At 43.2% G+C, this 21755-nt stretch overlaps 1 protein-coding gene and 1 long non-coding RNA gene across 2 annotated transcripts in view; one reads left to right on the top strand and one right to left on the bottom strand.

Moving 5' to 3' along the window:
* The window catches only part of LOC308594380, a 920885-nt gene that overhangs the window by 230494 nt on the left and 668636 nt on the right, over positions 1–21755 (bottom strand). The window lies entirely within an intron of this gene.
* The window catches only part of BMPR1B (bone morphogenetic protein receptor type 1B), an 83363-nt gene that overhangs the window by 55276 nt on the left and 6332 nt on the right, over positions 1–21755 (top strand). Inside the window, exons 3-10 of the mRNA XM_081207140.1 lie at positions 2984–3086; positions 4556–4658; positions 9584–9680; positions 11790–11928; positions 13947–14139; positions 15791–16088; positions 18774–18949; positions 20159–20289. Coding sequence (XP_081063266.1) covers positions 2984–3086; positions 4556–4658; positions 9584–9680; positions 11790–11928; positions 13947–14139; positions 15791–16088; positions 18774–18949; positions 20159–20289 — 1240 coding nt within the window. The remainder of the gene's footprint in view (positions 1–2983; positions 3087–4555; positions 4659–9583; positions 9681–11789; positions 11929–13946; positions 14140–15790; positions 16089–18773; positions 18950–20158; positions 20290–21755) is intronic.

Below are 21755 nucleotides of genomic sequence, written 5' to 3'. Positions count from 1 at the left end.
TTCATTGTTTTTTTGTTTTTGTTTAAAAGAAGTTAATTGTTATCCATTGTTTTTCACTGTATCCCTCAATTATCCTTGCTCGTTGATATGGATGAATGGCACCATGCAATTAAACAAAATGTAACATAATATAATATCCCACCCTAATGGATGCCTTTCCGTCTCCTCTTGGCAGTGCCTCCTATCATTCTTTCCCTGAGCCTGAGCAATGAAGTCATAATGGTTGGTACCCAGAAGGACAATTGTCTTACTCGAATTACCCAAATACATTGCATTAGAGCACAGTAGGAGTAATTAGGAATTGCCTGCTTCTTTGCGCTACATAAATCGCTAATGTTTCAGAAAAGGTCAGTTGTACCAAAACTGCACATACACCATACATTTAAGCACACCTCCCCCCCCCCAAAAAAAAGAAATTGATCCTCGGAATGGTGGTATACCTCTCATGGGGCTACAGTTCCCAACACCCTTAACACAACACAGGGCGCCCACCCTGTGGAACGCCCTACCGTCAGATGTCAAAGAAATTAACAACTTTTTGACGTTTAGAAGACATCTGAAGGCAGCCCTGTTTAGGGAAGTTTTTAATGATTGATGTTTTAATGTATTTAACTCTTTTGTTGAAAGCCACCCAGAGTGGCTGGGGAAACCCAGCCAGATGGGCAGGGTATAAATAATAAATTATTATTATTATTAACAAACTACAGTCCTCACAATTCTTTGGTGGGTGCAAACGTGCTTTAAATGTATGGTGTTTGTGTAGCTTAAGTTTTCAGGATTCAAATATTTACGGTATCAGTCTTAGGAATCTGGTTATACAGATATTTTGCCCATCCTTGGACGTAGCTGGCTGGGGTTTCCGCAGCTGCTCTCTCACTTCCCCGACTCCCCACCCCCACCCCGTTTTTGGCTTCACATTTCTGGTTTTTAAAAATTGATTTTTAATTTCAAGTGACAAAAAAAATACCCAAAACAGAACTTAGTTAGTTGTACAGAAAAGAAATAAAAAGAGCAGCTGGAGCTGTAAAGGATTTTTGATTTGTCTGAGTTTATATAATCCCACTGGTTTAGATTCTTAGGTATATTCACTCACGGGTATTTAAAGTTGATCTTACAGAGATTCAGGCCAGTTGTCTTGCGCCAATGCTGTTGTAGGTTTGATGGGGTGTGTATTGGAATTGATCTTAAGATTTGGTGAAGTTAACAGTGAACCCAGATATCTTGCCATATATAGCAAGTTGGTCCGTAACAGCAGGTAATGAGGTTTCAGGGACAGAAAGGAATAGCACAATATCATCTGTGAACATATTGATAAAATGTTTCTCCCCCCCCCCCAATAATTCAAAAACTTTAACATCATCATCTGCTTTCAGTGCGCCAGCTGCTCTCCCAGTTGCCATTCCTGCAAGAGGAGATGTGGAAGTTTAAGATTAAGAAATTACCAACATTGTAGTAAACACAAGGAATGCTTTATTTTCTTGGCTCAAGAACAGCAACTGAAGTATGGTATTACCTTGAAGAAGGAGGATAATCTTTACAGGAGGAAACTCAGAAAACAGGCATCCCTAAAATGTAGCTAGGAGTGACATTATTAAAAACAACAACACTAACCTTAATATTTCCACCCTTCACCATACCCATTAAAACTGCAATCCTATGTACCAGGTGGTTGTTCAATTCCAGTGGTTGTCCTTTCCAGGTGGTTGTTCAATTTGACTTAATAGGATTTCCTTTGGAATAAATGGCACAGGATTTGGATACAACTGTCTTTGTGGGTGCATTGTTACTACTGCTACTACTACTACTACTACTACTACTACTACTACTACTACAATTTATTGCCCGCCCTTTACTCCAGTGTACCAGGAAGGGTTACAGCAATTAAAACACAGAGAAAAGGTTTGTTCACACATTACACAGACCACAGGTAAAAGCTGTCTCTACACTTGTAAAGAGTCTACACTTGTTGATCTGTACAGCTGTGTCCACAGGGGCACTTAATATTAGCCATTCTGGACCTACATTTTATTTTATTGATGCATACACCACTGTGTCCCAGTAATTAATATGTATGCTTGAAATGTCTAGCATAATCAGACCCCCACAAATCTTGCTGCTCACAAATCTTAACATGAAGAACACAAGGGATCTCCTCTCCTCTGAATTGCAGAGATAGATAGAGAGAAAGATGTGTGGATGCATTTTGCAGCAGGTCGAGGTGTATTTATTTCCTTAATATATATTCTCAAAATATGTACCCCATAAAATATTTAAGTTAACTTAAAATAGGAATAAAAAACAACAATAGAACAGGAGAACTGCAACAATACCAAAAGGACATCGTAATGAGACAAAAGCAATAGCAGCAGAAATATATGTTAAAAAGATGTTACTCTGCAAAATGTTTCTGGGGGAGAAACCACGCACACATTTTCTTCCCATCTAAAAATAATGAGCAATGGGGCCAGGCAGATCTCCCAAAGGAAGTGGTAGTGCTCCAGAAAACCTCTGCCTGCTCCAAAGGTCATCAGAAGAAGAAAATGCTTTTGCCCAGGTCCTCTGGCATTTGAAGGGACCTGTCATGCGCATTCTGCAGCCTCTCCACAAAGGAGTAGCTCAAAGTGGCTTTTGACAGCACTTCATCAAACGATCACATCTTGTACTGGGCTGTGGAGCAGACAGAAATAGCACAAGTACTGCTTGCTGTTTCTGCCTGGTCCAAAACCCGCAACTGTGACAACCATACAGCCATATACCTTCAAAGTCCTCTACATATTCCAGAGGTCTCAGGAAAGGGTCAGGGTCAGTGGTGACCACAAATAATGGCTTACTTTATAGCATGCGCCTTAAGAAAGCTTTGGTTGATTTCCCTTTAATGATTTCCATAGCAGGGTAATCTGTGAACTGCAAGAAAGATACAGGAAGCTAATAATAACAAGTTTCTGACCAAATACATTTGTTTCTTTTCTTTCCCCACATTCAGTACTGATGGCTTTTGTTTTGCCATGGTAGAAGATGAAGACTCTGGAGGGCAGACTTTCACCACAGGCTGTATCGGGTTAGAGGGTTCTGACTTCCAGTGCCGGGTAAGAATATATTCTGAACTAGATTTGGTCTTTAGTTTTAGCTGGGAGTCAGCTTAGGTCAGGGGTAGCCAATGTGCCCTTCAGATGTTGTTGGACTGTAGCTTCCATCAGCCTCAGCCAGTGCTCAGATATGATGGGAGTTGCAGTGCAACATCTGCAGAGTACCATGTTAGTACCCTAACCTTACAAATAGTTAGGAATGGAGATATATAGTCTGTTGCCTTTCTCCTCCAGGGGAGTTAGAATGCAGGTCAGGCTGTGAATATCTTTGTAAGTCTTTCCAGTGGTCCATAACACAGGCAAGCAGAAGTCAGCAGAGCACTAACAGGTCGGAAAGCCCAGCAGGAATCCTCATTTTGCAAGATGATACCATCTTTCTTGGAAGCAGAGTCCTATCACAGGCAATGGGACCCACTTTGAGATACAGCGTTTAAGAATGGGCTCATAATGTTTCTGTGCTACTTATTTAAATGCCCCTCTCAAGAGCTCAGGTGCAATATTTAGTGCACAATCATATGCATGCTTACTCAGAAGTAAGTCCACGGTATTAAGAGAGGCTTACTCCCTAGTAAGATGCTCAGGACTGCTGCCTTAATGCTTTAAATGAAGGTGAAGTATGAAATGTAATCGGGGTGAGCCTGATTCATTTAGCCTTTGCATCTACCCTCCTTACCCTGCGTGCTGGTTTGTATACAGGAGTTGCCTGCTCCCAGCCCCCTTTCTCCATGACATAGAATGCTGCCATTGTACCAGGTCAGGCAATTTTTAGGTCACTAAGACATCTGTCCCTACCTCTGTGTTCCCATGTTGCCACCCTGTGACAACTTGCCCACATACTGATTGCTCTAAGAAAATGAAGAGGGTTTTTTTAGATGCTAATAGTTTTCAGGACTGGATACAGACCTATGTTGTCACCCCTCATGTAAAGTCCCCTTTTGCATTAGGCTCAGAAGCAATATACATGTTCAGAAAACCCACACAGTTGTGTACCATTTCAGGTTAAAAATGGTATATTTGAATTCTTGTTCACTTTAAAAACAACAGCAACACCTTCTGTGAACATAGAAAGCTAGCAGAGAGAGGAGGAGGCTACAGCTATTGTCCCTTACATACTAATTTTCCTTGTGCAGGACTTTTTCTGTAGGCATTCAATAATGCATTTCCCCCACTTATATTCTGAAGTTGTCTAAGCCTAGAAGAACAGTACCATTTGCTTTCTCTAAATATATTGAGAACCCAGATTTAAGCTTTGCCCTCCATCGAAAAACAAAATGGTAAAAACGACACCTGTTTATTAAACTGTATCTAGGTCTAGATTGTTATATAGTTTAAAAGGAATTGTCATCTAGGTTTTTTAAAAGCACATTAAGGTGTTAGCACATGCATGGTTTTTCACATCTGAAAGCTTTCAGCGTTTCTAATGCCTTTTGGATGTGGACAAAGCTGCTCATAACTATTATCTGTTGCAGGACACACCACTGTCCCAACCGAGAAGATTAATTGAATGCTGCACAGATCAGGATTACTGTAACAAAGATCTTCACCCTACGCTGCCACCACTGATAAAAGGAGGTAACGGAAGAGGCAAATCTTTAATTTCCAATCTGCATATTGCTTTTCTTTCTAGAAAACAAAAACTGCAGATAACATTTTCAGTGCCAGTGGCAACATTTGCAGTGTAAGCATTCCGGGCGCACTGCTTGCTCATCCAGCTATAACATTTCTAAGATGGGTTTCCAATGAAAAAAAGATTTGTTGATGCTGCAGAGTCAAGAAAAAAATATCATTCTATTATACATCCTAAAAACACAATATTTGTTTTTATCCAGTTATTTTATTGGTTAATGGGCTTGGGTTTGAGTTTCTCAAAGCAGAATCCATTTTCTAATTCTGATTGAACCTTTTTTACCTCGAAGTAGACATTTCCTCCTGAAAACGTTTTCAACTGTGTGAAAATTTATCTCTTAAAAAATCCTATTTGGGGCCTTTTCCCCATTAACTTGATAGATAGATAGTGATGTGTGGTTTTTCTCTCTCTCTCAATCTCTTTCTCTCTCTCTTGGATAATACTAGAAGCCAGGGCCCATGTAATGAAGATGGATGGTGGAAGATCAGGGTGGCGGGGTGGTGGTGGTCGAGGAGATACTTCTTCATGCAGCACATTAATTGAATCATAGGATTCTCACCTTAAAGATGTGGTGATGGCCACCAACTTCAGTGGGTTTAAAATGGGATTGGATGACTCCATGGAAGATAAGGGTATCAACTGGCATTTGTCATGACCTTTGTATGCTACCTCTAGGATCAGAGGAAGTATGGGCTCTGAATCCTGGTTGCTGCAAAACAACAGCAGGAGAGTGCTACGGACCTCACACTGTGCATCTGAGCTTCCCACGTGCATCTGGTCTAGATAGGCCTTTGGTTTGACCCAGCATGGCTCTTAAGTTCTTGTTGCTTAAGTTGCTGCATTAGAACTGTTTTGAGAGTCATGCCTCCCTGCCCCCAGTAATGCTGCTTCTTCCTCCCTCCTGACTCACCTATATTCATCATCTACCCAATCAGGAATCATTCAGCCAAATGGGTTGATGTCTCGATGCTTCATAGCCAATCAGATTTGGCTGCCCAGTGACATATGTGAGGGCTAAGTAAGGCTGCAGTTTTAACCCCTCTCATCTGGGAGTAATCCCCATTGAATTCAGTGGGACTTGCTTCTGAGCAGACAGCACTGGAAAATGATGTTTCTGGTTCGAATGCTATAACAGGTACACCAATCGGGTTAGTGGAGACAGGAATACTTAACGGTAGCCCTGCATTTGGGACCTTCCAGCAAAGAAGCTAAAGTTGGTGATGGTTTGGAATCACCAGGGTAGGTCTGTGGTCTCTTAAGTCCCCATCAAATTCAGTAGCTAAACAATTAAATGACATCTCTCAAGATTGAAGCATGACCTCTGGCACCAATATGAATGCTTAGGAGATGGAAGTGTCATATGGAGGCAAAGCGCATAAAACCATAGCTTCTATTACAATAAGGGAAGGCAAGTGGTTGAAGCTGCCCTAAAGATATTTGGTAGCAAAATGCTTATCCAAATGCTCCAAGGTGTTGAAATTTAGGGCTCTGATTAGAGCGCCATTAAAGTTTTGGAAGCTGTGCAGAATATTTTCCCCAGAAGGTATATTCTCTACCATCAAGAGTATGAGCATCTCTTATTTTGTAGAGAACCCAGGTGGCCAACAATTAAGGCAATAGCATTATGTGCTCAGTTAAAGTATTAAGAAATTGCTACTATGCCTATTGAGCATTTTCCTGCCCTGTACTATATGGAATTAGGCAATAAACAACTCTTGAAAGCAGCTTGTCAAGCTGTTTTAGACTATTAATATTTCCCAGAACTGAGCTCTGCTTTGACCTTGAAGAAGTGTCAACCAAGGGATTGGCTCCTCCCGATAGAATCCAGAAGGGACCTGCAACTAATTAGAAACACCAACTTTCCCCCTTGGTTGGAGGAGACATGGTTAGGATTGCAACTTAAATTAATAAATGCCCAATTTCTCAAGGAATGTTGACAAATTGCCATAAAGAGGACACTTTCAGCACCGCTACAGATGTTAACAAAAGCCAGTAGTAGTTTTGGCTCATTTCTGCATAAATTCAAGACAGGCGACTGTCCAAGAGAACATACAAAGAAAATCTCATTGTCACCCTTTTCCTTATTTTGGAAAGTACCTTATCAAAAACTATTTTCTAACACAAGTGTCTTTCTGTGGGTATGTGAAAAACAGAATAGATGTTGCTTCTGATTCAGGAGTCGTATGACTAGGGTCACATCTCAGGGGATGCTAAGGTCTAAGGAGGTCTTCCAGCTGTAGGTCAGAGGTGGTTGAACTACAAATTAACCCAGGCACAGAGGTGATGTCAGCAAAAGCAGGGACATTGTTCACTGAGAGTGCTTTTCTGTGCCTTGAATGTGCTAGAAAGGGAAAGGATAGTTTTCAAAAAATATATATGAAAGGAACAAAGGAGTTCTGTGGACTTGAGTATTTCAGAATGCGGAGTTAAAGCTAACCCGTCCTGAGAGCAAGGAAAGTCTTAGCATGTAGGAAGGAATATAAACACACAACAACAATTCAGCTACACTCCCTGCTCACTATTCTGAATAGCTTCCATGCCCAGCAAATAAAATAAAAACATCCTGATGAGTACAAGAAGACCCTGTGCTGGGCAGGCAGTCTGCTTATTAAGAAAGCAGGAAAAATAATCAGATCCCAATATAACATTGCCATTTTAAACAATAAAAAATATATTACTGGAAACCCCAATGAAAAGGCAGACTGCAGGGAGATGAGAGGAGAGATCCGTCTTTACTGATTTAACGCCCTTATAAGCAGAAGTGTTGGTGCCACCATGTCTGGCTCGCAGTCTCTATAGCTGGTGATTGAATGAGCTGGGCAGTGATGACTGAGGAAAGGATGGGGTTTGATATGTGTACTGCATCCCACAGTCCTGGCCCCAGGTTGTTGTTGTTGTTGTTGCTGCTGCTGCTGCTGCTGCTACAGTAAGCCCTGTGCACATTGTGAACCTGGAGGAAGATGCAGCAAAGGGCTCACAGTACACCAGGAAGTTCTCCTTGCTGAAACCGAGTAGGAATTGCAAGAGGGAAGCTCCTATTCCCTTTGCTGGGGCTTGCACAACCAACATCTTGCAAGTAAAAATGAAAGGAATGATTCACTCCCAAGTCCTTCTCAAGCCCTCTCCAGTTTTTCACAGCTGCTTAACATGATTAGAAGCAGAGCTGAGTTTATGTGTACATACAATGCATACAGTCTACAGCAGGGGTAGCCAGCGCCGTGCCCTCTAGATGGTGTGGACTGTCAAAAGTGTTCTAATAGTGCTGTAAGTGTATGGTGCAGATGAGGCCTTATTGACCTCGGATCTGAAAATCAGATTTGTGTTGCCAGGCACAAACCACCCTATTCTCAGCTGTGCGGTACCCTTCTCTTCTTCAAGCTTTCCTTATCCCTTTGCAGACAGACTGGAACATGTTTACAACTATTACAAGCCATGTGCATTGGAGATAAATGACTTGCAGAAGTATAGGTCTGATTAACAATGAAAACGAGCGTTTGCTTCCCCGCCTGTCTTGCCCCCACTAGCAGCCTCTTCCTTCATAGCGACAAGTGATCTCCCTGGCGGATTCTCAGTTTCCCGTCCCCCTTATTCGTAGCGATGGCTCAGGTACAAATCTGCTGGCCTAGCGAGAATACAGCACGCTAGTGTTTTCCCGGTTGCCAGTGTCTCCTTACAAAAGGGATTACAAAAAGTGACGGCAGTGTCTTGAATGTTTATGCCACTAATGCGCTAGTAGCAGGTAATGTTAGGTTAAAACACTGAGCCTGGTGCTAACAGGAGAGACATTGTTTGCCAGCCTCTTGCATTAGGAGCAAGCGAGAAGGGAAACGCCGCTGTTCAGTGGCCAAAATAGAAGAAGAAACCAGAGCTTGGAAATAAAATAAAAGTGCAGAGTGGAAAGCTGAGAGTCCCCATGGAACTTCCCTTTCGCATCACTCTAGTAAACCTGAAATGCAATAGCCCCTGTTCCAGGAGAGATCAATCAGAATAGAGTTCTCACAGCTTATGCCCTGCTCATCCTTATCTTGGAAGACAGATCCTGCTTCTGTTCCCAAGTAACCAGACGCAACGTCGGATATGTTAGCGCGTTGTGGATATAGAAATTCACACCCGTACTGGAGAAGGTTGCTTTCCCAGAATATCTTGGTGCCTTGATCCACATAAGTAGATGCTAGCAAATTTCAGAAATTGGGATGTGTGTGTCCCTCTCCATCTGTGTTTGGCATACACAATTCCACAGCAGAAGCAGCTGTGGCAGGGGAGCCATCCTCCAGACAGTGGCTTTGCTATTTTTACTGGAACAGCATAGAACTTTATAGGCACACTAGCAATGCTAATCTGCTGCTCTTGCTGGTGGTGTCCCTGCCATAGCCTTGACCTTGCCACTGCTCTGACGTGCTCCTATGCCGTCTCACACACTGTGCTGGCCTTTCCTGGCAGTTAGCAAACTTTCAAGCCACTCCAGGCCAGGCTGGACCCTTTCCGAGTTTCTGCTGTTGGACGATGGCTGTTTATGTTCATTTATCTTTAAATATACCGCATTTTTCCGTGTGTAAGACTAGTTTTTTTAAAAAACCAACAAAATTAGGTTTAAAATTGGGCTCGTCTTATACACGGGTAGTGCTGAGGGGTGTTTTCTTAATTTGGAGTCCCCCAAAATCAGGGGGTGTCTTATACATGGGGGCATCTTATACACAGGAAAAATATGGTATATATCCTTAGCTTTGTTTTTAGCATGCTTGCAAGCCACCTCAAACACTTGGGGGGGAGGGGAGAGAGAGAGAGAGAGAGAGAGAGAGAGAGAGAGAGGCTTAAGGGAGATAAATGCAGTTATTACCTACCTGCTAAAAGTCCTTTTGTTTTGTTTCAGGTTTGGAAGAGGGAAATGTCCATCACAAGGCCTTACTGATTTCAGTGACCGTCTGTAGTGTCCTCCTAGTGCTTATCATCATATTCTGTTACTTCAGGTACGGTGCAGAAAAGCTTGGTTTCCCCCCACCCCCCACCCCCGGTAGCTGTTTATTTCTGCCATTCATATTTCGAGCTTCTGATCTATACAGATGCAGTGGTTGGTTTGGAGATTTTATTTTAAAAATCCTATGTATCCTAGTAATGCTGAGATTACAAAAATGTTACTGGGAGTACTGGTAGTGCGAATGAGCTTCGTTATCATAGGCTGCATTCATATGGCAGTTTATTCATTTTTCAAGAAATTTCCCTAACTGTTAATTTCCACATTATATTTGAGCTTCCGCACGACGTAAAAGCCGCTTTCGGAAGTATACTGGAAGTTTAGCACTAGTTTCCATATTACTTGCAAATTGATTTTTTTTTTTCTGGAAGCAAATAGCATGGACATGAGCACTAAACTTCCACTGTATTCCACTATAGTTCCAGAAGAGACTTTTATGTTTTGCTAAAGCTCAAATCTAATAAAGAATTTAACAGTTAGGGAAAAGTCATGAAAATGCATAGTGTCTTCAGCACAGAGTTTCCAGTGGGAGGTAATGCAGAAAAGAAAAGTGAATGAAAATGGAGTGGTATTTCAAGTAAAGCAAGGATAGCCAACTTAGCCAGTGCCAAGTTGGTTGGTTGGTTGGTTTGTGCACTGGTGTCCAAACTTTTCAAAGAGGGCCAGATTTGATGAAGTGAAGGGCCGTGAGGGCCAACTAAGGAGCCAACCAAAGTTGTTGAGCTTTTTTAAGGGTTGAAGTTGTTGAGATTTTTTGGGGATTTTACCCCAGAAATAAACTGGCAGGCCGGATTAGGCCCCCGAAACAGACTTTGGGCATGCCTGGTGCATTTATGTCCCCTCTTTCCTCCAAGGTGCCCAAGTTGGTGTACCTTGGATATAGATTGATGTAGATTAGGCTGAGAGACAGTGACAGGGGCCGACTTTGATTTTTCTAATTTTAGTGGCACCCCTGTGCGAGGCCAAAATTTGCCCGCCCCCCATGCCTCTCACCTTCTGTTCTGCTCAATTCACAACATCACCTTGCAGCACCCCCTGGGCTCGGTGCTCAGTGCGGCAGAACTGGTCGCCCTGCCCTAAATCTGTCTCTGATAGTGACTGGCCCAAGGTTACCCAGTGATGGGGTGGGGATTTGAACCCTGGTCTACCAGGTCCTAGTCCAACACTCAACCATTACACCACATGGGCCAGAGGCTGTAGGCCAGGGGTGGACCAAACACAACCAGCTAGGCTTTCCTATTTGGCCTGCCAGAGCATTCACAAGAAGCAGTGCCCACTCACCATACACCTGATACCAGATGATGGGCAGGTAAGGGTGGGGATTCAAAGGAACAACTGGGAACCTAAAGTGGACTCCTGAAGGTTCTTTTGCTGGAGCAAGGTGTGCTCCCACCAGCTGATACTGGCTTTATTGGGAAGGACTGTTGCTGCTGGTCTGTCCCATCTTACTAGTTCATCCTTCAACCTGATGCCCTTGCGCTGTAGTCCACCTGGATAGCTCAGTCAGTAGAGCACAAGACTCTTAAATCTTTGGGTTGTGGGTTTGAGGCCCACGTTGGGCAAAATATTCCTGCATTGCAGGGGGTTGGGACTAGATGACCCTCGGGACCCCTTCCAACCCTACAATTTTATGCTTCATCGCCCAAAACAACTCCCATCAGCCTCAGCCAATATGCTGTGGCAGCTGTAGTCCAGAACATGTGGAAGGCACCAGGTTGAGGAAGGTTATGGCAGCTGATTTTATATATTATAAAGTGGCAGATTGTGGGGGGAAAGACATGGGGTGGGGTGGGGTAGGCCACCCAGTATTTAAAGTTTCAGTGTGAATTGAGGTATTGAATAAGATTGTGTGTGTGTGTTTAAAAATCCCATGCTACTGTACATCTAATTGCAATGGCCTGGGCACAAATTCGCAGAGATGAAAGTATTGCTTTGTTACCGAGGTTGCTGAAAATAGACGAGAAACGTGAAAGCTTTAGAGATTTTTTTTTAATATGCAACGCTAGTGGGAAATTAAACAGACTCAAATAGCAACTTTTGCCTGATGTTGCGACCACCCAGCGGTGCAGAGTCAACCTATGTTTATTTTCATACACAACTGCAGGTTTAAAAGGCAGGAAAGCAGACCTCGCTACAGCATCGGGCTTGAACAAGACGAGACTTACATTCCACCTGGAGAATCCTTGAAAGACCTCATTGAACAGTCTCAGAGCTCGGGAAGCGGTTCTGGGCTCCCTCTTCTGGTGAGAAAGGAGTACTGAGACACGGAGACATATTAATGATAATAGTGGCATAGGAACAGAGCACCATCGCTATCTGCAGCCCTGGTTCTGCCTAAAACTTGGTGGCCCTCCAGACGTTGTTGGACTCCCAACTCCCGCCACCCCCGACCATTGGTCATGCTGTCTGGGGCTGATGGCAGTCCAGCAACATCTGGAGAGCCAAAAGTAAACCAGCATAAATGCAAAGGTTATCTGAGTGCAGAAATTATGGTAACCAAAGTTGATTCAGCCTAAGGTACAGTTAGCAAAATTGCTTTATTCCTTCAGCTTTTTTATTGGTTCCTAGAGGTTTGTTTTCGTTGCTTCCACTGCAAGTAGTGGCAGCAGCAAGCAACCTGACCACCATTTTGCATCCTGTACGACAGTCTTAACTCTGCCCTGTAGATGCACATTGTGGCACAAGTTTTGTAATTTGTAAGTAGGCTATCTTTTTTTTGGGGGGGGGAGGGAGTACGTTTCACCACCTTTGCCAGTCTTCTCAGTCTTCTTATATATATATCTCAATAAATATCTGATGAACCCTCAAGGAAGAGGGATTGAAAACTACTGAACTCTGATTAGGATTGTAGTGCCAATATCTGCATGAACACCTGCTCTGGTTAATGCTTAAAAGGCTCTCCGTTTTTAGAGCTATAGCCAACAATTCATCTTCTGCTAATGAGCTGACTTCTTAATAAACTTGCTATCTCTATAACTTAACAGAGTGAAAAGGAAAGGTAGCTGTGCTAGTCTATAAAATAAACTCCACAATCCCAAACATCATGCAGTACTTTTATTTGAATGTTCCAAGTTACCACAGGATAGTGAGCAAGCTTTCACATTCACCTGAATGCTTCATCAGGCCAGGTGTTAAGCAAACCAGGAGAGCCAGTGTGGTGTACTGGTTAGAGTGTTGGACTAGGACCTGGGAAGCCTGGGCCATGAAGCTTACTGAGTGATGATGGATCAGTCATTGTCCCTCAAGTTTTCAGGCTTGTGGTGATGATAAAATGGGGAAGAGGAGATCTATGAAAGCGCTTTGGATCTTGCAGGAAAGGTGGACTATAAATAAATATATATTTTTTAAAAAATATTACTTCCAAGATTTTGTACTAAAAGTACAAAAAACTCCCCCAAAACATTAGTATGGTTTTTCTTTTGAAAAAAGAGGCGAAAAACTTGGGGTGATAGAAATAAAATTTATTCCAGGCACAACATGTTTTGGAAGGAAATTCTTCCTTGGGAACACATTTCTGGCATACATTTCTTGCATTTGAGAATTACTGCTACAAATGTTTTCCAAAGGGAGGATATTTCCCCCCTGAAACACATCAGATCTGGAATCCTAATTTCTTGCACCTGGAGCTCTTTCTTTCTTTCTTTCTTTCTTTCTTTCTTTCTTTCTTTCTTTCTTTCTTTCTTTCTTTCTTTCTGGTGGTGAAGATCCCCATTTTTGTGGTCGGTTTCCCACAACCTCATTCAGTGGTTGCCGAAGCAGAAGTGGCACTGTGATGAGTGTGGCTTATGTCTGTTTATTTATTGAACAAGATGCATGTATTGCTTAAATCAACAAACCTCTGAGAGCTTTACATACAAAAATATAAATATTAACTCATAAGAAAATTCCAGTGAAGTCAAACGTTAGAAACAAGTCGACATGGAATTTATCAAGAAATAAATAAAGCCAGCAGTTTTGCATAAATCTGCATAATAAAATTAAATGTTAAAATTACCATACATTTCTGGTTAGTCTTGTTTAAGTAAAAACACTTTTAGCAAGTACTGAAAACAATACAGCAAAGGACCTGCCTAGTGCTTATAGGGTGGATGTGACCATAGACTGCTTATCTCGACTTTTCAACTTCAGTATTATGATCATCTGTCTATCAAACACTGAGCTCCCTCTGCTGGCGTTTTCTAGTCCTTGAGGGTGCTGTCTATCTGCTAGCAGCTTGTCTCAGCATTAGTTACTATAGTACCATTGTCTTTTCTCTTGACAGGTGCAAAGGACTATAGCAAAGCAGATTCAGATGGTGAAGCAGATTGGTAAAGGTCGCTATGGAGAGGTCTGGATGGGGAAGTGGAGAGGAGAAAAAGTGGCCGTCAAAGTTTTCTTCACGACCGAGGAAGCCAGTTGGTTTCGAGAGACGGAGATCTATCAAACTGTTCTGATGAGGCATGAAAACATTTTGGGTGAGTGGCACAAACTAAAAGTAAGGGTCCTGGTCATTTAAGGCGCCCCATTTTTTAATTCTGTATTTTGCAGCTGCATACGTACATAATTTTATTTGTACACCGCCTTTCCGCAGGCGCTCAAGGCGGCTTACAACACAAAAGGAGGGCATAACTACCACATAACAAAGGTAGTTGTAAAAAATAAACGAAACATTAAAAAGTACACAGCCAAACTGAACAATTTCCATGTACGTCACAAGATCCAAAATAAATATAACAAAACAAAATGGCAAAAACAACACCCCTCTGCTCAAACAACACTCTAGCCCAGGCTTCCGCAAACTCGACCCTCCAGAAGTTTTTGGCATACAACTCCCATGATCCCTAGCTAGCAGGACCAGTGGTCAGGGATGATGGGAATTGTACTCTCAAAACATCTGGAGGGCCGAGTTTGAGGAAGCTTGCTCTAGCCCATGAGTCTGTTCAACAGCCTTAGCTTTTGTAGCTGGAGGGAGTCAGTCAGTCAGGGCTCCGTCCTCCCAGGCCAGGTGGGAAAAGGCCTGAAAGGTCTGCCAAGACTTATAGCCAAGATGTGTATTATGGAGTATGAAAAAGATGTATCAAAAGCCAAAGTTAGCAGTGGTTTCGTTTTGACAACTTGGTTTCTTCTTAGCCCTGCTTGCTGCTTAACCAAGGTGAGCAACCAAGGCTGCTTAACCTTAAACAAGGTGAGAAAACACCTATAGCAGCTCACCTCCAAATTCTGGCTTAGATCTGACATTGTGGACTTGAGATCACTTCCCTTAAGAGGAGCTGTGATTCTGAGGACTTGCAAGTTCAGGGATTCCTCATATTTGCCCAGAGAAGGAAAAAGAAACCCATTCTTTCACAGTTTTCAGGGTCATAGATATGGTCTTCAACAATTGCTAATTTCAGTTGCTGTGCATTTGTTTTGTCCCACTGCTCAAATTCATTTGAATTTTAAAAACTGAACTTGGAACAAATTTCAAAATATTTGAGTTTTGAGCCCTTGCACACAAATTTCATTCTGCACTTTAATTTCTATGATTCTGACTTCCAACAAATGAATGAGGGAATCATAAATATAGCACCGAACTTCAAATCGTTTTTCATACTCATAAAATTGAATTTACAGTAGGTTTTCAACTCCTTGTATTTCAGCCTGAATTTGTGTGTTTTGAGTTCAGGAATGTGAACAAGGGTTTCAAATTTGGCTAACGTAGGTAGGGCTATCCTTTGAAGTGTAACTTATGCCCCTGGTGCAATGATGGCGAAACTTGGCCCTCCAGCTGTTTTGGGACTACAGATCCCATCATCCCTGACCACTGGTCCTGTTAGCTAGGGGATGACGGGAGTTGTAGTCCCAAAACAGCTGGAGGGCCAAGTTTGGCCATGCCTGTCCTAGTGCAAAGACTTGCTTGGTGGTATTCTAGGTCAACATAGTCCTGACCGTTCACTGCAGTATCAGTTCCACATGTGTCATGGAATGTGGAGCTATAGTAACTCCGCTGACTTCTCAGATTTCCAGTTAGTACAAGCAGCATTGGATATGGTGTCTTCACCTTGGAATTCAAAAGAAATTGACTCTGTACCTTTTTTCAAAACATGCACAATGTTTGAACAGCCCTGTCTCCATTCCTCCTTGTAGGCTTCATTGCTGCGGACATTAAAGGCACAGGGTCTTGGACTCAGCTGTATCTTATCACAGACTACCATGAGAATGGATCCCTGTACGACTACCTGAAATCCACTACCTTGGATACAAAAGCCATGCTGAAGCTGGCATATACCTCAGTCAGCGGACTGTGCCATTTGCACACTGAAATCTTCAGCACTCAAGGCAAGCCAGCTATTGCCCACCGGGACCTCAAAAGCAAAAACATCCTGGTGAAAAAGAATGGAACTTGCTGTATAGCAGACCTGGGTTTGGCAGTTAAGTTTATTAGGTGAGCAAAATACTGGGTTTTCTTGCTGAAACTTGGTTTGTGAACATGCAAAGGGAGTAGGTTTCAAAGGGGGCCTGGAGTTGGGACCTTGTGACAAGGAAGGAAACAGTGGGTTGTCGCATGAGCTGTTTGTGAAGGTTAAGATTAAGACTGACTGTTTGAGATCATGGTGACCACCCCAACACAGAGTGAAACTCACACTCTGTAGCTGGAAATTATGGGGCAGGCAAGCCGCATGCTAACTGGCTTCACACGCCACAAGTGGTTGTGGTACAGAATTGTGGTCAGCCACAAGGGAGGCTAGCATTGGATCTTAGTCCTAGAAACTGATGCAGCTGAGTCAGATATGATGAGATACAAATAGAACTGTATGAATGGGAGGAAACCTCTGAGATTTTTGGTTAAAGCTCATGTGAAGAATGGTGGTGCGTAGGGCAAGCAAAATGCTCAGGAGATTGGAGCAAGTCCATTTGAGGAAAGGATGCCATCTTTGCAGCATTTTAGATGATGAGGGGGGAAATAAGGGAGATATGATAGAAGTGTATAAAGAAAAGCGGACAGCGGTTTTCCTCATTCTTGGTACTGGAACTCAGAGTCATCCCAATGAAGCTGTGTGCTGAGGATTGAGAACAGACTAAAGGAAGTACATAATTCAACCATGGGAGCCACTACCACAAGCTGCAGTTATAGCCATAGTTAGATAAATGCACAGAGGATAGCTACAGCTATCAGGACTACGAGTAATGATGGCTTTGCTATATATTCCTTCCAGTAGCACCTTAGAGACCAACTAAGTTTGTTATTGGTATGAGCTTTCATGTGCATGCACACTTCTTCAGATAGGTATCTGAAGAAGTGCGCGTGCACACAAAAGCTCATACCAATAACAAACTTAGTTGGTCTCTAAGGTGCTACTGGAAGGAATTTTTTTATTTTGTTTTGACTACGGCAGACCAACACGGCTACCTACCTGTAACTTTGCTATATATGATCTCCAGTACCAGAGACTTCTGAATACTAGTTTGCTGGAGATTAATGTTGCATGTTTGCCATGCTTGTGGGCTTCTCATAAGCAGAATGCTGGGCTAGACAGGCCTTTGGGTTGATCTGGCAGGGCTCTACTTATGTCCTTAAGGAAAATAAAGTCTCTTTCAAGAGAGTTGATTTCAGTGCCCTGCCTTTTGGGTGTCCTCAGCTAAAGCAAGGGGTGCCAAACCAGAGCCTACGAGGCCTCAGGAAGTGGCTCACTACCCCCACAGCTTTTATCTTATCTCATGAACTGACTGGGAGATGGTATTCCTCTGTCTGCTCTTCAGTGAGGATCTCATCTCCACCTCCACCTCCTCCAGCAGGCAAGCCCAGCGCTGCCTGAAAATGCAGCATAGGACGTGTGTAGCCTGCAGGGCACTCAAGCCCAGGCTCGCCTTGCCCGATTGGTGGCTTGCCCCATGGGCAGCTAACCCTACCTCTGTGGCACCTCGACCCACTCCCATGAGGGCGCCCTGAACAGCTAGCTACACTGCTGGTGTGAGGGGAGATGCATTCACCAGACTGGGGGGAGCAGAGTGGTGCAGCCACCCGCTGCTGGCACCCCTTAGCTCCTCCTTCCCTGGGCCAGGCGCCTTTAAAGCCTGCCAAATCCTCGCTGTGACGTGCACCTGGCAGCCCTGGTTCTTGGACCAGCAAGGGGAGGAGAAGGGTGACGCAAAGGAACCCTCTCCTCTGCCTTCTCCATCCGCCTGCCTGCCTCCCTCTCCGAGAAACGAAGCCACAACTTTTGGGTGCATGCGTTCACTCCCCCCCTCCCCTTGGCTCTGTTCTCTCCAGATTTTAAGCCCTTATGATGGATTAAAAATTTGGCGCCCAGTAACCGTGGCTTTAGAAGTCCGGTAAGGCCTGAATAAAGACTCTCTCCTTTTTCTGCTCTTGTCTGGTTTGATTTGCACACAGCCAGCAGGGAGGGGGCTGCCTTTTGCCTTTCCTCCTTATAGATCTTCCTTGTCCCACTCACCAAAGTCTCGCAGCTGAGGGGGAGGCAGTGGGCAGACTCCCTGCAGGCTCCGCCCAGCACTCCTTGCCCCGGCCTACCCTACCCGGTGGGCGATTTGCCCCATGTCCCTTGGGCGGCTCATCCCCCCCTTGTGTGGTGTACGCAAACAGGGCCCCCCCCCCCGGAGCCTGAGTGGCTAGCTATGCCACTGCCATCCTGGAATTTTTCCAAATTAAGAACTACAGTATATATAAATGAACCTAATAAGATTAATAAACATATTTAAGCATGGGGAACTGAGCCCTGCTAAGAAAACAACCTTTCAGGGAAATTGGATTGCTATCTTTGGCAGGGGAGTTTCATCTTAATGCTAATGAAATCTCACAAATGTTACCAGCGACCCCTGCTGAGTCTTATCACTGTTGTGTGTTTGCATTTGGATGCTTGATGTATCCCCAGGCATGGAAGCCACAAAACACAAAACAAAAAAGTCCCTGGTTAACAGTTAAAAACCTTTCTCTGAAAGGATCATTTCCATTAAGGTTTTCTTTTACTTTGACCTTGCTCACAGATGGATTTAATTTGAGGTCCCTTTCTCTCCCACCTGCCCACCCTGGCCTTTCATATACAATTTAGTTTTAGGGGGGAAACGCACTCATTTTTGTCTCCTTCTATCCACCCCCTTCATCTTTCAGTGACACAAATGAGGTGGATATACCACCGAACACCAGAGTGGGTACAAAGCGGTACATGCCTCCTGAAGTCCTAGATGAAAGCTTAAATCGGAATCACTTCCAGTCATATATCATGGCCGATATGTACAGCTTCGGACTCATCCTTTGGGAAATAGCAAGGAGATGTGTTTCAGGAGGTAAATGCCTTACAGCCCTGGCGCATGTCTCTACATTACTTCAATTCCGTGTGTGTGTGTTTGTGTGTGTTTTAAGAGAGACAGAGAAAACTGACTGTGTCACAGAACTGTTGTCACTGAACTTATTTATTCCCATTTCCTTTTTTGTTGTTAGGACTCGTTTTTCTCGTCCCTGTAGGTCCTCATTTAGCCGCAAAGATTTATCCTCTCTTTTAATAGTCTCTTCTAAAGATGTAGTGTGTTTCATAATTGCAATGGGAATTTGGAGCTCATTTATGGGCACTTCCAGAATAATAAACATCAGAGCTTAAACGAAGAGCGCTCCCTTTGCTTATGTAGAGAAGGAATGGGGTTGGTTTTGCTTAGGTGCCATGATTAACAAGGAGATTACGCAGGTATGATGCAAGAGGATCAGCATTAGCAGGTGTTAGCTAGCATTAGGAAACCTGTATTGAAAAGGCATTGTTGCCTGTATAAAATTAATTCCAGACCTGGCAAGACTGGCATTTTTAAACCCAGTTCCTCCACTTTCTTGTATTTTCCGCTGCTAGATCTCCTCTGGCTGATTGCCTTTTGCAAAGCTTTCTGTTACCTGTCTAAGAATGGCAATGCAGAGATTTTGTATGCTAGCCTCGAGGCATTTGAAGAAGGAAGTTGGCTTTTATTGACAGCACTTTGACTACAGGGAACCAGAGGGCAGACTTAAGGTCATCATGGTTTTGATCTGGTTTTTAACACCAAGACTAAGCCATGAGGTTTAGAAAATGAAATTAGGAAAGGGCCTTGGAGCATGCGCAAAAAACACCCTTCAATTGCACAGCATCAAACAACTAGTCAGGATTAGGTCTTTCCAATGCGGAAGGTGAATTCCAGCTTGCTTTTGAATTTTATAAATTAAGCCCTGGGTATTAGTGGAAAAGATACCTACAGTTAGCCTGAGTTTTAGGACGCAGGACATATGTGGGGCAGTTCTGTGACATCTCAAGCTACTTGTTTTTGAAAGCATTTTGCAGTCACCTTTTACCTTTATATGTGGACCCACATGCTAAAATGGATCCAGCATTCACTTGGCTACTTCTTACTACCATATCCCAATGAACCTTCTCAATGAGCTTCAGTCTGCGCATGCCTATTCATTTGGGTTTTGATAAAGCACTGTTCTTAAACCTACCTGACACTGATACAGCTAACAAATGGCACATTTTCCAGGTATAGTTGAAGAGTATCAACTTCCATATCATGACCTTGTTCCCACTGACCCTTCATACGAAGACATGAGAGAAATAGTAGGTATCAAGAAGCTACGGCCATCGTTTCCCAACAGGTGGAGCAGTGATGAGGTAAGAAATCATAGAATTTTAGAGTTGGAAGGGGGGGGGACCCCTAAGGTTAAACCCACTGCGATGCGCCCAGTATGGGGCTCAAATGCAGAAACCTGGGGTTAAGAGTCTTGTGCTGTACCGACTGAGCTATCCAAGGAGAGAATACTTTCAAAACCTGACCCATTACATTTACCTCCTTTTGTCAGAATCGACTCGGGTGATTTAAGGAGGGAAAAGTCTTGACATTATAGGATGCTGCCTTTTGCAGTTGGATAAGGAAAAACCAAGAAAAGTTCCAAGCTGAGTTATACCTGTTACAGTGCCTGTCAAAATTACGGTGTACTTATAAGGTCAGCTTTTTAGACTCAATTCAGAATAAGCAAGTCCTCTGCAAGATGTTGATGTAAATCTGGTATCACCTAGTGTTCTGGGCGACAGACGCAATGGCCGCTGGTCATTTTTTTGGAAATTCAAAGGGCAGCAGTTACCCAGATCTGTGAGTGTGAGCCTGTGATTGGCATGTGTTTTGGGTGTCTGAGGGGTTATTACCTTCCACTGTAATGTACTGAAAGCTAAAAATAGCTTACAGATGAGACAAAAGAACTAGCTCACCCAAGCAGGCTGGCTATAAACCACTGTAAACCAGGCAGTACTGATAAAAGTTAGAAGCATCCGCCAACTATTTCTGCAATCACAATTCTGCCCTCTCACCATACCAATTACATGAATTGCTTGACCATCTCTCTCCCCCACCCAAATCTTCACTGGCTATTTGTGAAAATAAAATAAAAAGCAGCACAAGGCTAAACCACTCAACCAGTGATGTGGGTTTTCTGGAAAACCTCCTGTTCAGAGAACAGTAATTAGCATAGGGAGAGTCTGTTTCGGAAAATTTTCAGTTTGAAGGAGAAAATGCGTTGGAAATTTTTCCTGAAGCCTCAGGGAGTGGATGCATTTTGTTACGTTTATATTACTGTAGTTAGGAAACAAAACTCAAAACTTTGAAACTTCCCAGCTTTCTTAATGCTATGCTTTCAAATGGATATTCATTGTTACTAATGAACTTACGAAATGGGATTCCCCCTACCACCACACTTCATTGCTTGTGACAAATGCCTTGCCTAGTGTGGCCCTTAAGAGTTTTTGATTAATTTGATTTTACTGATGTTGGAAGTAAATACTCCAGGAACAGCATTTACAGTTTGGTATTTGAGCCTCATTAAAAAGCAAATAAAAATGTCAAAATATTGATCTTCCTTTAAAAGCCACAGTTTATAACAGAACAGTTTATTAGTGAAAACCAGAGTCCTGAAATGTTTTAAATATACACTGAATGTGCACATCAACTCTTTGGTCTCTATAGCAGCTCAGAGCAGATTGTCACAGTTTGCATCAGGCCATGGATGGAGTAACTTTGACACTAAATGCCTTTTCCTTGCGAGGGAGGCTCTGTCTGTGAGCTACGGTACACACTCAGGATGCAA

The sequence above is a fragment of the Podarcis bocagei genome (genome assembly GCF_964188305.1).
Source record: "Podarcis bocagei genome assembly, chromosome: 9".
NCBI classification, from domain to species: domain Eukaryota; kingdom Metazoa; phylum Chordata; class Lepidosauria; order Squamata; family Lacertidae; genus Podarcis; species Podarcis bocagei.
This window is presented reverse-complemented; position numbering and strand designations above follow the sequence as displayed.